The sequence below is a fragment of the Anomaloglossus baeobatrachus genome, chromosome 7 (assembly GCF_048569485.1).
Source record: "Anomaloglossus baeobatrachus isolate aAnoBae1 chromosome 7, aAnoBae1.hap1, whole genome shotgun sequence".
Lineage (NCBI taxonomy): Eukaryota > Metazoa > Chordata > Amphibia > Anura > Aromobatidae > Anomaloglossus > Anomaloglossus baeobatrachus.
The window spans coordinates 32802261-32815469 of record NC_134359.1 but is presented as its reverse complement, the minus strand read 5'-3'; the positions used below and the strand labels follow the sequence as shown (position 1 = coordinate 32815469).

Here is a 13209-nt window from a genome sequence, read left to right as displayed (position 1 = left end):
GATGGGACAGGATCAGACTCCCGTCCGATCGCTCCAGGAGCTGCCGGTAATCAGCACAGACGTGAGTATTTTTTTTTTTTGCACCGATGCATCAGCTGATTGTATAATGGGCTTTTATACAATCAGCTGATGTGTCATGTGATTCACGTAGTTTAACCTGACACATCATCTGATCGCTTTGCCTTCCAGCAAACCGATCAGATGATATTGGATCCAGATTGGACGGCGCGGGACCCTTGACCCAGGATTACTGCGGAGGGGGGGGTTCTTTATTTCAATAAAGATGGAGTCACTAATTGTGTTGTGTTTTATTTCTAATAAAAAAAAAAAACAACACACAGAAAAATATTTTTATCATTACTATTCATGGTGGCCATGTCTAATATTGGCGTGAAACCAGGGCTGTGGAGTCGGTAAGCCAAACCTTCGACTCCGACTCCGACTCCTCAAATTCTCTTGCACCGACTCCGACTCCGGCTCCGACTCCGGCTCCGACTCCGACTCCGACTCCGACTCCGACTCCTACATATATTGCTTATAGTTAGGTGAAAAATTTATTGTAGTACATGAATATGTGTATGTGAACATCAGACATTTAATAATTTTTATGATACAATAATCAAGATATTTGGATAGAACATAAAATATATTTATTGGAATACAACTTTAGAACACAAAAAACTGTAATAAATTGTAAATATGTAATACACTATGTAATATACAGTAGATTACATATATATCTTGTGTGTGTGTATATACACTGTATATATATATATATTATATATATTACATATTTACAATTTATTAGTTTTTTTTGTGTTCTAAAGTTGTATTCCAATAAATATTTTATGTTCTATCCAAATATCTTGATTATTGTATCATAAAAACAATTAAATGTCTGATGTTCACATTGTACTACAATAAATTTTTCACTTAAATATAAGCATTATACTAAATGTTGTTATTTAGTAAAATATTCAGCACATTCTGCATTGCACTCCTGTCCCCAATTTATTATATATTTTAGGAGTCGGAGTCGGTGCATTTTATACCGACTCCGACTCCGACTCCACCAAAATGAGCTCCGACTCCGACTCCGACTCCACGACTCCGACTCCACAGCCCTGCGTGAAACCATGAATTTCGGGCTTAGGGCCAGCTGATAATATACAGCTAGCCCTAACTCCATTATTACCCAGCGAGCCACCCGGCATCAGGGCTGGAAGAGTTGGATACAGCGCCAGAAGATGGCGCTTCTATGAAAGCGCCATTTTCTGGGGTGGCTGCGGACTGCAATTCGCAGCGGGGGTGCCCAGAAAGCTTGGGCACTCTGCACTGCGGATTCCAATCCCCAGCTGCCTAGTTGTACCTGGCTGGACTCAAAAATTGCGCGAAGCCTATGTCATTTTTCTTTTTTAATTATTTCTTGAAATTCATGAAAAAAAAAAAAAAAAAAAAAAAAAAAAGGGCTTCCCTATATTTTTGATTCCCAGCTGGGTACAAATAGGCAGCTGGGGATTGGGGGCAGCTTGTACCTGCCTGCTGTACCTGGCTAGCATACAAAAATATAGCGAAGCCCATGTCATTTTTTTTTCTTTTTGGGCAAAAAACTCCTGCATACATTCCTGGATGGAGGATGCTGAGCCTTGTAGTTCTGCAGCTGCTGTCTGCTCTCCTGCATAAACTAGTTCTGCAGCTGTCTGCTCTCCTGCATACAATGAACATTTTGAAGAAGGAAATGACATCAGACCTTTTTTTTTTTTCATCAACAATCTTTAATGGCATTGTGCACTGATTAAAAACGCAGTGAGCAAAAACGCAGCAAAAAAACGCACCAAATCGCAGTAAAAACGCATGCGTTTGTCGCGTTTTTTAGCCGCAGGTGCATTTTTTGAGACAAAAACGCACAAAAACGCAGCGTGAAAAAAACGCCTAATGCGCACATACCCTAAAGCTTTTTTATTTTAACGCGGGCAACCATGGGGGATGAGAAGGGATTGTCCAAGCAGTGGTCTCATCTTATTAAATGGGTAAAATTGCTAAGTGCTTGCAAAAACAAGTGACTTCAAAATTTACTTATTGAAATACTCCTCCATTCCCTATTCAAATGATTTTTATTAGGTTTTGTAGTTAACAAATCTTGAAATCATGCGTTACAAAATTTAAGGACACAGATAGTAAAGCACCTCCCTGATCTAAAACTCACTAGAATTATAGGTTTCTGCTCCTCCATTCCCAAGAACAGAGGGACTGTTAATTCTACAATTTACTGCTGGATGTCTAGGTTACTGGCCAACGCTACTGAGTATCAAGAGTTGCCGGTTTCCTAGGCAAAGTGGGTGTTTGCATCATTTCAAGCTTTATGCAGACCTCAAGAGCCACCAATAGATCAGGTTTTCAGAATTTCCATAGTATTGCACTGGTGATCATTCCATCCCATGTGCATTAGAGTCTGCAAGCGCTGCTGTGAAGCTGGTCGGATCCAGAGATTTGCAATGTCCCTGAGCTCCTCTGATGCTACAGAGGAAAAGCTGCCTCTGCAATATGGAAGAGCGCACATCTCCGACCACTGGTCCAACCATGCCACCGGTCCAAACTCTTAGTCATTAGAAGTGAACCTCCCACAAGCAAGAATGTTGCAGAAAGGAGATGATAAAACTCCTTAAAGTTTAACCCACAAGTGTCTCTGTCCAATAGCATCTGACAAAGTAAAAATCAAGAAGTTCTGAAAGTTTCAGAAAAGTGGTGGTGAACATTAGTGACACAACCTTGCACTAGGCAGCGTGTACTTATTTTGCAACATATGGAGCATAGTACAACAAAAATGCTCACAGCAGCCCAAGTCGTCATTATTCAATAGACTGCACCTCAAGTGACAAGTGACTCGAGGAAAAAAAAAAAGTTGGTTTACAGTGTCATCTTTAGAATAACGTTTTACAGGTCTGAGAGACCTGAGAAGTTTGGATCAGTGGATGCCCAGGTGCTGAGACCCCCTCACCATTCCATAAAACAAGCTGTTCAACAAGAGATAACTAGACAGCGCTCAATCAGCAGACAGTCTTCTCTCCTACCACCCACATACACCAGTCCCCGCCTCAGCTGATCATTCATTTAATGGGGAAACAGCAAAAAGCTGGTGGATTCCGACAACTTTCAGTGAATAAGTATGGGAGCCCTTTAGAAGCAAATAGTGAAACACTACTCTTCCCAAGAAGAAGGGCTGGATCAATGGAAAATCTATAAAAAGGTCATTTAGCTTCAAGAGGAACCTCAAGACCCACCTCTTCCACCAAGCCTACAATCTACAATAGCCCTCAGTCCAGTACACCACTGCGCAACCAGCTCTGTCCTCACCTATTGTACCATCGCCCGTTGACTGTGAGCCCTCGCGGGCAGGGTCCTCTCTCCTTCTGTAGACTGTGAGCCCTCGCGGGCAGGGTCCTCTCTCCTTCTGTAGACTGTGAGCCCTCGCGGGCAGGGTCCTCTCTCCTCCTGTACCAGTCTGTTTTGTACTGTTAATGATTGTTGTACATATACCCTCTATCACTTGTAAAGCACCATGGAATCAATGGCGGTATAATAAATAATAATAATAATAATAATAATAATAATAATAATAATAATATTTAGTGTTGGAGAAGAGCAGAGCTCAGCCAGGAGTTTCTACCTATTTGTTTTAATGACTTGTGGAAGTTTTAGTATTTAGACTTCACTGGTCAAAACTTCACATATGTCCCTATAATATGTCAAACGTTTTATGAAAGTGCAGGTGGTTACACTGAATACATTAGATTTCACTAAGCATTACTGGCTGATTCAGGTAGTGCTCGGTACTTTTAACTAGTGATGAGCGGGCACTACCATGCTCAGTACTCGTAACTAGTGATGAGCGGGCACTACCATGCTCGGGTGCTCAGTACTCGTAACTAGTGATGAGCGGGCACTACCATGCTCGGGTGCTCAGTACTCGTAACTAGTGATGAGCGGGCACTACCATGCTCGGGTGCTCAGTACTCGTAACTAGTGATGAGCGGGCACTACCATGCTCAGGTGCTCAGCACTCGTAACTAGTGATGAGCGGGCACTACCATGCTCGGGTGCTCAGTATTCGTAACTAGTGATGAGCGGGCACTACCATGCTCGGGTGCTCAGTACTCGTAACTAGTGATGAGCGGGCACTACCATGCTCGGGTGCTCAGTACTCGTAACTAGTGATGAGCGGGCACTACCATGCTCGGGTGCTCAGTACTCGTAACTAGTGATGAGCGGGCACTACCATGCTCAGGTGCTAAGTACTCGTAACTAGTGATGAGCGGGCACTACCATGCTCGGGTGCTCAGTACTCGTAACTAGTGATGAGCGGGCACTACCATATTCGGGTGCTCAGTACTCGTAACTAGTGATGAGCGGGCACTACCATGCTCGGGTGCTCAGTACTCGTAACTAGTGATGAGCGGGCACTACCATGCTCGGGTGCTCAGTACTCGTAACTAGTGATGAGCGGGCACTACCATGCTCGGGTGCTCAGTACTCGTAACTAGTGATGAGCGGACACTACCATATTCGGGTGCTCAGTACTCGTAACTAGTGATGAGCGGGCACTACCATGCTCGGGTGCTCAGTACTCGTAACTAGTGATGAGCGGGCATTATCATGCCCGTTCGAGCAATCCAACTGCTTGTTACAAGTACTGAGCACACGAGCATGGTAGTGCTCGCTCATCACTAGTTACGAATACTGAGCACCCGAGCATGGTAGTGCCCGCTCATCACTAGTTACGAGTACTGAGAACCTGAGCATGGTAGTGCTCGCTCATCACTAGTTACAAGTACTGAGGACCCGAGCATGGTAGTGCCCGCTCATCACTAGTTACAAGTACTGAGCACCTGAGCATGGTAGTGCCCGCTCATCACTAGTTACCAGTACTGAGCACCTGAGCATGGTAGTGCTCACTCATCACTAGTTACAAGTACTGAGCACCCGAGCATGGTAGTGCTCGCTCATCACTAATTACGAGTACAGAGCACCCGAGCATGGTAGTGCCCGCTCATCACTAGTTACGAGTACTGAGCACCTGAGCATAGTAGTGCCCGCTCATCACTAGTTACGAGTACTGAGCACCTGAGCATGGTAGTGCTCGCTCATCACTAGTTACTAGTACCAAGGACCCGAGCATGGTAGTGCCCGCTCATCACTAGTTATGAGTACTGAGCACCTGAGCATGGTAGTGCCCGCTCATCACTAGTTACGAGTACTGAGCACCCGAGCATGGTAGTGCCCGCTCATCACTAGTTACTAGTACCAAGGACCCGAGCATGGTAGTGCCCGCTCATCACTAGTATCAGACAATAATGCTTACTGCAGCCTAATGTATTCAGTGTAACTACCCGCAATTTCAGAAAACGTTTGACATGTCATAGGGACATATCTGACGCTTTAACCAGTGAACTAAAACTTCCACAAATCATTAAAACAAATTGGTAGAAATACCTGTCTGAGCTATGCTCTTTTCTATGACTGAATATGAACTTTATAGATTTTTCATTGATCCAGTCCTACTTCTGGGGAAGAACAGTGTTTAGCAATTTGCTTTTATAGCCTCAGTGTTGCACTGCCTATTGCTGGGTGCAGAACGATCTAACTGAGAATTATCAGTGAACTCATGCTGATGATTCAATGGGAGACTTTCTAACTATTTATCCATCTCTTTCTGAGCACGTGTCAGCTGATTAATGACCCCACACCATATCAAAGCTGACGATGAACGGGAAAAAGGGAACCTCTAATGGCAAAACTACATCTTTATATCGGGCAGGTACCAGATGCTTAACCGTTTAGATGCCAATATCAATCACGGTGGTTGGGCATCTGGTGTTCATATGCGATCTGACTGCGTGATGCCGATGGGTTGCAATAGCAGTTAGAGGTCTAGTGAAGACCCCTATTACAGCCATCGTGGTCCCTTTCCACTCTGTAGGCAGATTGTAAAATTGATTGCAATACTGTACAATACAGTAGCATGTAAAAGTATGGGAACCCTTGGTGCAAATTACAGTTAACCAAGTTGCAATGATCTCAAAAGGAATGAAGTTGCAGATAACATTTCCTTTGTATTTTAGGCAAAATCTATTTTTTCCCACTCATCTTTTACATTTGAAAACTAACAAAAAAAGGAAAATGGACCGATGCAAAAGTTTGGACACACACCATGGTTAGTACCTAGTAACACCCCCTTTGGCAAGTTTCACAGCTTGTTAACTCTTTTTGTAGCACCCAAGAGTCTCATTTTTTGTTTGAGGGATTTCCATCCATTCTTTCTTGGAGACGTCTTCCAGTTCTGTGAGATTCCTGGCTCGTCTTCCAGTTCTGTGAGATTCCTGGCTCGTCTTCCAGTTCTGTGAGATTCCTGGCTCGTCTTCCAGTTCTGTGAGATTCCTGGCTCGTCTTCCAGTTCTGTGAGATTCCTGGCTCGTCTTCCAGTTCTGTGAGATTCCTGGCTCGTCTTCCAGTTCTGTGAGATTCCTGGCTCGTCTTGCATGCTCTGCTCTTTTGAGGTCTAGCCACAGATTTTCAATGACGATCAGAGGACTGTGAAGGCCATTGTAAAACTTTTAGCTTGCGCCTTTTGTTATTTTTGATGTGTGTTTTGGATCATTATCCATTGGTAGAAGCTATCCTCTTTTCTCCTGTTTACAACTTTAGTTTTTCTACAGATGGTTTTAGGCTTACATCAAGAATTTGTTGAAATTTCTTTGAATCCATTCTTCCTTCTACCCGTGAAATGTTCCCAGTGTCATTGACTGTAACACAGCCCCAAAGCATGATTGACCCCCCCTCCCCCATGTTTTAATGGTTGGAGAGATGTTCTTATCCTGAAATTCTGTGCCCTTTTTTCTCCAAACATATTTTAGATCATTGTGGCCAGAGTTCTAGTTTATCCTCATTGGTCTACAGGACTTGTTTCCAAAATGCATCAGGCTTGTTTAGATGTTCTTTTGCAGACTTCTGACGCTGAGTTTTATGGTGAGGACATAGGAGAGGTTTTCTTCTGATGACTCTTCCATGAAGGCCATATTTGTGCATGTGTCTCTGAACAGTAGAACAATGCACCACAACTCCAGAGTCTGCTAAATCTTCCTGAAGGTCTTTTGCAGTCATGCAGGGGTTCTGCATCTCTAGCAATTCTACAGCAGCTCTCATAGAAATTTTGCTTGGTCTTCCAGACCTTATCTTGACCTCCACTGTTCCTGGTAACAGCCATTTCTTAATTACATTTTAAAGGGAACCTGTCAGATGTAATATGTACTCAGAACCATGAGCAGTTCTGGGTGTATATTGCTAATTTCTGCCCAACTGTCCCTGCAGCTAGTAGCATAGATAAAGAGATCTTTAGAAAAAGTATTTCTAAAGATCTTTTACTGTATGCCAATGTCGAGGGGACTACTCCCCTGGGCGTTAGTTTCCCTTGTCAGTCGCCCCCATTAGCATGTAAGTACGCTCCTGTGGGTATGCCAACATTGCTACTGAATGTGCAGCATCAGAGGATGATCTCACTCACCTCTCAGCCACCATTGCGTCCGACAAGGGATTTCGGCTCAGTGCGCATGACCCCGGTGTTTGGGTGAAGCGCACTATGAAGCCGGGTGTACGCGTTCTGGCTTCAAATTGAAGTAGTGCCCAACTCCGGGGTCATGCACACTGAGCGAAAATCCAGCATCGGACGCGATGGCAGCGAAGAGGTGAGTGAAATCATCCTGTGATGCTGCGTATTCTTTAGCATGTCACCACACCCACAGGGGAGTACTAACATGCTAATGGAGCCAACTGGCCAGGGAACTAACGCCCAGGGGACTAGTGCCCTCGCTTATTAGCATACGGTAAAAGATCTTTAGAAATACTTTTTCTAAAGATCTCTTTATCTATGCTACTAGATACAAGGACGATTAGGCAGAAATTTGCAATATGCACCCAGAACTGCTTGTGGTTCTAGGTGCATATTACACCTGAGAGGTTCCCTTTAAACTGAGGAAGGGGAACTTAAAAACACTTTGCTTTGTGGGCCTCCACCATTTTCAGAGTGCTAGGCAGCTGCTCAGAAGAAGCCATCGCTGCTGTTTTTTAGCACAAGATTGGAGGAGGCTGAGTTTTTATAAAGTTGTGAAATTTGCCTTTACTAACAATGATGTGAGGATGAGGATGATGATGATGATGATGATGATGATGATGATGATGAATAAGCCAATAACCCTAACAGGCTAATTAAGGTCTGAAATTTTGGTCGAAGCTATCTGAGCACACAAATATCTAAGGGTGGCCAAAATTTTGCATTAGACCATTTTGTCCTTTTTGTAATTTTTCAAATGTAAATGATGAAACAAAAAATAAAAAAAATATATATATATTTATACACACATACGGTACAGACCAAAAGTTTGAACACACCTCATTCAAAGAGTTTTCTTTAAATTCATGACTCTGAAAATTGTAGATTCACATTAAAGGCATCAAAACTATGAATTAACACACGTGGAATGAAATACTTAAAAAAGTGTGAAACAACTGAAAATATGTCTTAAATTCTAGGTTCTTCAAAGTAGCCACCTTTTGCTTTGATTACTGCTTTGCACACTCTTGGCATTCTCTTGATGAGCTTCAAGAGGTAGTCACCGGAAATGGTTTTCCAACAGTCTTGAAGGAGCTCCCAGAGATGCTTAGCACTTGTTGGCCCTTTTGCCTTCACTCTGCAGTCCAGCTCACCCCAAACCATCTCAATTGGGTTCAGGTCTGGTGACTGTGGAGGCCAGGTCATCTGGCGTAGCACCCCATCACTCTCCTTCTTAGTCAAATAGCCCTTACACAGCCTGGAGGTGTGTTTGGGGTACTTGTCCTGTTGAAAAATAAATGATGGTTCAATTAAACGCAACCCGGATGGAATAGCACGCCGCTGCAAGATGCTGTGGTAGCCATGCTGGTTCTGTATTCCTTCAATTTTGAATAAATCCCCAACAGCGTCACCAGCAAAGCACCCCCACACCATCACACCTCCTCCTCCATGCTTCACGGTGGGAACCAGCCATGTAGAGTCCATCCGTTCACCTTTTCTACAAAGACACGGTGGTTGGATCCAAAGATCTCAAATTTGGACTCATCAGACGAAAGCACAGATTTCCACTGGTCTAATGTCCATTCCTTGTGTTCTTTAGCCCAAACAAGTCTCTTCTGCTTGTTGCCTGTCCTTAGCAGTGGTTTCCTAGCAGCTATTTTACCATGAAGGCCTGCTGCACAAAGTCTCCTCTTAACAGTTGTTCTAGAGATGTGTCTGCTGCTAGAACTCTTTGTGGCATTGACCTGGTCTCTAATCTGAGCTGCTGTTAACCTGCGATTTCTGAGGCTGGTGACTCGGATAAACTTATCCTCCACAGCAGATGTGAATCTTGGTCTTCCTTTCCTGAGACGGTCCTCATGTGAGCCAGTTTCTTTGTAGCGTTTGATGGTTTTTGCCACTGCACTTGGGTACACTTTCAAAGTTTTCCCAATTTTTCGGACTGACTGACCTTCATTTCTTAACGTAATGATGGCCACTCGTTTTTCTTTACTTAGAATTTGTATTATGGCAAGAAAAAAAGCCGCTAACAGTCTATTCAATAGGACTATGAGCTGTGTATCCACCAGACTTCTGCACAACACAACTGATGGTCCCAACCCCATTTATAAGGCAAGAAATTCCACTTATTAAACCTGACAGGGCACACCTGTGAAGTGAAAACCATTTCTGGTGACTACTTCTTGAAGCTCATCAAGAGAATGCCAAGAGTGTGCAAAGCAGTAATCAAAGAAAAAGGTGGCTACTTTGAAGAACCTAGAATATAAGACATATTTTCAGTTGTTTCACACTTTTTTAAGTATTGCATTCCACATGTGTTAATTCATAGTTTTGATGCCTTCAATGTGAACCTACAATTTTCAAAGTCACGAAAATAAAAAAAAATCTTTGAATAAGATGTGTCCAAACTTTTGGTCTGTACTAATATATATATACACACACATATACATATATATATTATATACACACACATATACACACACACACACACACACACTGAAGAAAAAAAAAAAAATCTTTAAATCAACCCCCTCTTTTCCTAATTGGAAAAAAATAAAAAAATCTTTTGGGTTTGGGTTTTACTGCATTCGTAAAAGACAGAGCTACGAAAATATAAAATAAATCCAAATGGTAAACCGAGTCAAGAAAACAATATATTTAAACACCCGAATCGCCGTTTTTCATTGCTGCACCTCCTGTAAAGAAATAAAACGTGATCAAAATATTGTTTATAGAAAAATACCATTTTTTTGTATTAGTTAAAAATTCAGCTAGCAATAAACAAAAAAAAAAACAAAACGAAAAACGCAGTCGGAAAAATAAAAAAAAGTTACAAAAAATAAAATATGGAGGCACAACCTGTTATTTATTTAAGTTCTGATCCTTTTTAGCCACTAAGATATATTATTATTATTATTATTATTAAACTAATGCAATTGAAAAAAAAATAAAAAAAGTTATGGCTCCTTCATTTTTTCCCCTTCACTTTTTCTAAATATATGGTAAAATTAATTGTATTTGTTTTTATTATTGAGTAAATGGTGCAATAATAATAATAATAATAATAATAATAATAATAATAATAAAACTAATGCAATTAATAAAAAAATTAAAAAAAAAAGTTATTGCTCCTAGAAAAAGGGGAGAGGAAAAAAAAGCTGGGGAAAAAAAAAGGGTTAATGCATTAATAAATATCATTCCAATTAATTTCCATGGGCAGAAAAAGTTGTGAACTGATAGGAAAGCAGCATGGTGTGCCCCAACATTGCACTGCTCCAATATGACACATTCATGTAAGTTAATATACCAGGGATACAGTTATCAGACAATGCAGGCACTTTGCATTAATGCCTCGCTGCTGCAGCACCTCTTTGACAGCCAGGTCAGGAGCAGCAGCAGCAGCTCACACCTCCACAGCTGTTATCAAACCTGCCGGGCAGAGTTACGCACACTTCCTATTCACAGAGCACGTTACGCTGACGCGCAGCAGCACTCACACTGTGACGTAGGCTCCCTACGCAACAATATGGCGGCTCCCGCCAACTACGCCAGCCTGGGCCGTCCACCTCCCCTCCGTGACGTAAGTCAGTGAGCATAGAGCGCGCTCTGCGCAGCCGGCCGGCGTAAGTGCCTTTCCTGAATACCAAATGTCTGACAAAAGGATTACCTACCGATTCCTCCTCCTTCTCCATCCCCGTGGGCATCTGCGGCACGGCCCGGTTAATGGACACGCAGTCATTGAGGTCGGGCATGTCCTTGCCCCGGTATATGGGCAGCGGTTTGGCAGCATCCAGTGCCCGCGCTCGGAACGACAGTTTACTCATTGTCGCCACGGCCGGGGGAGAGGGAGGGGGGCGCGAGGGAGAAAAAAAAAAATAAAAAAATAAAAAAAACACTTAAAATTGTCGGTCAGAAGGACCCCCCCAAACCGCCTTCTCTCACCCCCCGCCGACTCATGGGGCCCCCGAGACACGGTGAGGGGCGGAAAGAGGCGCTCCGGGCGGCGGCTCTGCTGCCTAGATCCGGGTTTTGTTGGCTCGATCCGCTCCCTGCGCCATGGCAAACATGGCGGACATTACCAAGGCGGCGAGCGATCCCAGCAGCCCCCGCGGGCGGCGGCGCAGGCGGGAGCGCGCACAGCGAGGAGGAGGTCGGCCGCGGGGGCGCGCAGTGTACGAGCGGCGGGGGCGCGCATCTGCCAGCCGGGAATAGACAGAATGCGGCCCCGACATCGTCTGTACAGAAAAGTCTGTTAGTGTGTGTATTAATGTATGTGTGTATATTTATATAGTGTGTGTGTGTGTATATATATATACAGTATATATATATATATAATGTGTGTGCATATATATAATATATAGTGTGTGTATATGTGTGTGTATGTACAATATATATGTGTGTGTGTATGTATATATGTGTATATCTGTGTATATATGATGTGTGTATGTAATTATGTGTTTATATACAGTATATGTTTGTGTATATAGATATATTTGTGTGGGTATATTGTGTGTACATATTGTGTGTGTATATATGCCTGTGTGTGTGTGTGTGTATATGTTCGTGTATATAGATATATTTGTGTGTGTGTATATATGCCTGTGTGTGTATGTGTGTGTGTGTGTATATGTTCGTGTATATAGATATATTTGTGTGTGTGTGTATATACAAGTATATACGGTATGTGTGTGTGTATATATGCCTGTGTGTATCTATAATATTTGTGTGTATATACAGTATGTGTGTGTATATTGTGTGTATGTATGTGTGTATATATATATACGTGTATATATGCTCATGGGTGTGTCTGTGTGTGTGTATATATATATATATATACAGCATATGTATATATGTCTGTGTGTATATAATCATATGTGTCTATGTATGTGTGTGTGTGTGTGTGTGTGTATGTATATATATATATGTATATATATATATATATATATATATATATATATATGTGTATGTATTTAGATGTGTGTAGAATTATGTTTGTGTGTGTGTGTGTGTGTATATACATATATATATATATATATATATATATATATATATATATATATATATATATATATATATATATATCTATATGTGTGTGTGTGGTGTGTCTGTGTGTATTGATATATGTGTGCATAGATAGAGGTTATATATATATATATATATATATATATATAATGTGTGTATATACCGTATATTTATGTATTACTATATATATATATATATGTATATATACAGTATATGATATATGTACACTGACAAACAAAAGGGTAACAATGTTTTGCACTTCTGACTTTCAGGCTCCATATCTCTCCATCCTCTACGGCTTTGGGTATGAGACGACCTTCATTTTATAGACAATCATCTTGGCTATCTCATACATATATTTGACTTTCATGTATTTAGCATATGATTAGTTATACAGATTCTTCGCATGTCTCTGCATTGTTACTGGTTTGCTTCGTGTTTATATTTCTTTTTGTATACAACACACTACAACCTGTTCTCACATACTCCAATAGCTCAGTGTGTTATTAGGTTGATTTCCAAGTGAAAGGTCATTGTCTCAAATCAAGAAGCAGCCATGAAGAAGATTTCCAAAGAAAAGAGAA

The 13209-nt window shown here is 41.9% G+C and overlaps 1 protein-coding gene across 1 annotated transcript in view; it reads right to left on the bottom strand.

Annotated features, from left to right (window-relative positions):
* The window catches only part of EPC2 (enhancer of polycomb 2), a 108813-nt gene extending 97109 nt beyond the window's left edge, over positions 1 to 11704 (bottom strand). The window contains exon 1 of the mRNA XM_075317183.1: positions 11275 to 11704. Coding sequence (XP_075173298.1) covers positions 11275 to 11427 — 153 coding nt within the window. The 5' untranslated portion in view covers positions 11428 to 11704. The remainder of the gene's footprint in view (positions 1 to 11274) is intronic.
* Between the last annotated feature and the right edge of the window lie 1505 nt (positions 11705 to 13209).